At 44.3% G+C, this 3,582-nt stretch overlaps 1 protein-coding gene across 4 annotated transcripts in view; it reads right to left on the minus strand.

The window, feature by feature from the left end:
- Positions 1 to 211: 211 nt before the first annotated feature.
- Positions 212 to 3,582, minus strand: part of CNOT1 (CCR4-NOT transcription complex subunit 1) — a 59,007-nt gene continuing 55,636 nt past the window's right edge. For all 4 annotated transcript variants that reach the window (XM_082270147.1, XM_082270145.1, XM_082270146.1 and 1 more), the window contains exons 47-48: positions 1,406 to 1,540; positions 212 to 1,255 (exon numbers count right to left, since the gene is read on the minus strand). In XM_082270147.1, coding sequence (XP_082126273.1) covers positions 1,177 to 1,255; positions 1,406 to 1,540 — 214 coding nt within the window. In that variant the 3' untranslated portion in view covers positions 212 to 1,176. The remainder of the gene's footprint in view (positions 1,256 to 1,405; positions 1,541 to 3,582) is intronic.

Below are 3,582 nucleotides of genomic sequence, written 5' to 3' on the forward strand. Positions count from 1 at the left end.
TCTTTACATCATAAATTATATTTATATTTAAAGTATAAAGCAGTGGGCTTTGATCAAGGAGGTATTTTGCTCTTAGTGATTCAGTACGCAAAAAAAACAAACCCACAGTCAAAACATCAAATATAGCTATGTAATGGATAGATGATTATCTTAATGTGTTGATACGTCCGTTTTTGATACCTTTAAAGTCCCACTAACAGTTTAAAGTGCATATGATTAAAAAGGGATGCCAGACAGGAGATGGCGGGCACGGCACTGCTCTCTCCCCCCCGCTTCACATACACAACAGAAGAAAGAGGACAGATGGCCGATGCTGCAGCTGAAGACTTTAATGTGTAACTACAGAATCCATACATACAAGTGAGAAGTGAAAGCCTACAAAATACAACACGGGACCAATACATTTACAAAACATCCAAAAATCTTACAAAACGGCCTCGTATTGGTCCAGGGATCTGTGTGTGTCTTTTATACAAAGTGAAGAGAGGGGCCGATCATGGCTCCTCTTCCTTCCGCTGAAATCAAACTAAAAGCCTCAAAATGTACAAGTCTCAGAAAATAGTGTTCAGGTCTCTTTACAAGCAAAAACGGCTCTACACATCTCACCACGACCAGCAACGCGGGAGACGCAACTAAGTTTGTAAACAAAACGGAGCAGCAGAAAGTTAAGGGGGGGGCACCTTTAAATACACAGTTATGCCCCAGCTGGTGCCCCCCTCAGGACCTCCCCTTGAGTTTATACACTGCCAAAGAATGCACCAATTGTTCCACCCCTGGGCTCATTTTATGACCACCTTCCCTCCCCACTCAGTCTCACTCCACTGAAAAGACAAAGCCAAGACTAAAAGCTTTTGCTGTGTTTTTTTTTTTAAGTTGCATTTCAGAAGAACGGTATTTACAAGAGATCAAGAAAAAAATATTATATATATTCACACTTTTGTTTGGCCAAAAGTCAATTTTTTGGGCAAAAGGAAAAAAAAAAATATCCAAAATGTCAGCGCTCATCTCGTCCCCTCTGAACCAGGAAGATATGTCAAACAATGCCGGGCCGAACGATCGGGGTCACCAGGGTGTGACAATGCTGGGCGGAGATTAAACAAACTCTTCACATTGCTGATACTGCTCCAGCTGGCTTGTGTGGCCAGCACTCTCAGTCCATAAGGGCAATGTGGGCACCTAGCTGGCACCGGAACCTTCCATCACCTGCTGAGCTTGTTTCTGCCCCATACAGCACTGAGCCACTGACTGGAACAACCTGCAAAAGAGAAAAGAGGTTACTGCCTGAGCCCCAAACACAGGGGTTGCTGCCTACACCCCCCCACCCCACCCCCCAGGGGATGTAGCCAGTGCCTGCCTGGCCCCACCCAGTAACAGCGACTGCTCCCACAAAGCAATGTAAACTTACTTCTCAATCTCCGGAGCGCAGTGCACAAATTCGTGATTCCAGAATTTGAAAGCGGGATTCTTGATCAGCTCAATGAAGGTGATGAGAAGACCCCACGGATGTGGCCTGTTCACAATCAGTCGTTCCAACAAGACCCTACACATCAAAAAAATTCTTAACAGACAAATCCCACAGCATGTCACAGAATACATTTACAGGTGCATCTCAAAAATAGGCTATCAAAAAGTTAATTTCAGTAACTCAATTCAAAAAGTGAAACTCATTTAATATAGATGCATTACACACAGAGTGATATATTTCAAGAACTTTTTTAAAGTGGAAGTCCAGCCGCACACTATAAATCGCTACATCTATAGGAGATCCACGATCTAACACTAACCTATCTAGCCTTGTAAAGTAGAAAAAACAGCATGCATACCTTTTCTGAAGCTGGTCCGGTCCCTTGCTGAGCTGTCAGTGGCAGATTCGCTGTGAAGGCGGGTGCAGAGGAGGCAGCCAACAACGGAAGCCCCTTGGAAACTGAGTGACGTCACTTCCCATTAATTTCACACCTGTTGTTGACTGTGTCCTCTGCAGAGCTTTTGCCGCTGGAAACCGGACCAGCTTCAAAAAAAATGTATACGGTTTTCTTTTTACAGGGCTAGAATTGTTGGCTTACTGAAAAGTATGTCCACGAACAGTATAGTATGCACTCAATGTTTGGTTGGGGCTCTTTTTGCCTGAAATACTGCATCAATGTGGCTAGGCATGGAGGCGATCAGCCTGTGGCACTGCTGAGGTGTTATGGAAGCCCAGGTTGCTTTGATGGCAGCCTTCAGCATGTCTGCAATGTTGGGTCTGGTGTCATCATCCTCTGGACAATAACCTACAGATTCTCTAGGGTATTCTTTAGGTCAGGCAATTTTACTGGCCAACCAAGCACAGTGATACAATGATCATTAAACCAGGTATTGGTACTTTTGGCAGTGTGGGCAGGTGCCAAGTCCTGCTGGAAAATTAAATCGGCATCTCAATAAAGCTGGTCAGCAGAGGGAAGCATTAAGTGCTCTAGAATTTCCTGAGGGAAGCATGAAGTGCCGTAGAATTACCTGGTTAATATTTACTTTCAGTTGAGAGGTTACCCGATGTACGTTATGGTGAAACCCTGCCTATACATCCTCCGAGGTAGTTATAGCTACCATTAAGTCAAGCATAGCTACTGCAGGGCTAGAAATCCACATGTATGTTAACTGAGATAGCATGTGAAAATATTGTAAGTTGTCTGACCATGGACAAAGTTTTCTTCCACTTTTGCTATTTTTATTAACTTTTTGTTTTACGGTTTGCTTGTATACATGCAAAAACTCTAATAAAAATTGTAAAAAAAAAAAAAAAAAAAAAAAAAAAATTCCTGGTAGTGGGCTGCACTAAAATTTGGTCTTGATAAAAACACAGTGGACCAACACCAGAAGACATGGCTTGCCAAATCACTGACTATGGAAACTTCACACTGGACCTCATACAACTTGGATTCTGTGCCTCTCCACTCTTCCTCCAGACACTGGGATCTTGATTTCCAAATTAAATGTAACATTTTCTACAGTATGAGGATTTGGGGAGCCATATCATCTCGTTTTGACCCACTGTTTTATGAAGCCCAAAATCAGCTCAGCCCTCTACCAGGAAATTCTAGAGCACTTCATGCTTCCCTCTGCTGACCTGTTTTATGGAGATGCAGAATTCATTTTCCAGCAGGACTTGCCACCTGCCCACACTGCCAAATCTACCAATACCTGGTTTAATGATCATGAAATCACTGTGCTTGATTGGCCAGCAAACTTGCCTGAATCTGTGGGGTATTGTCAAGAGAAAAAAAAAAAGACACCAGAAAAGCTGAAGGCAACTATCAAGGCAATCTGGGCTTCCATAACACCTCAGCAGGGCCACAGGCTAATTGCCTCCATGTCAAACCACATTGATGCAAAAGGAGCCCCAACCAAGTATAGAGTGTATACTATACTGTATATGGACACCGGGGTGGGGGGTTGTGGACCACTCCGGACGCCTCGACTCTCTGGTTCCTGGCGTCCAAGCGAGACTTTTAACTCGCAAGGTCAGTCCCTCCAATGGGACTCCGTCGCGGCCGACCCAGCGCGGAGCTCTGGTCTGCACGCGCTCGTAGGCAGAAACCGGGGTGA

This window comes from Pelophylax lessonae (assembly GCF_965119305.1).
Source record: "Pelophylax lessonae genome assembly, chromosome: 10".
In the NCBI taxonomy this organism is placed as follows: domain Eukaryota; kingdom Metazoa; phylum Chordata; class Amphibia; order Anura; family Ranidae; genus Pelophylax; species Pelophylax lessonae.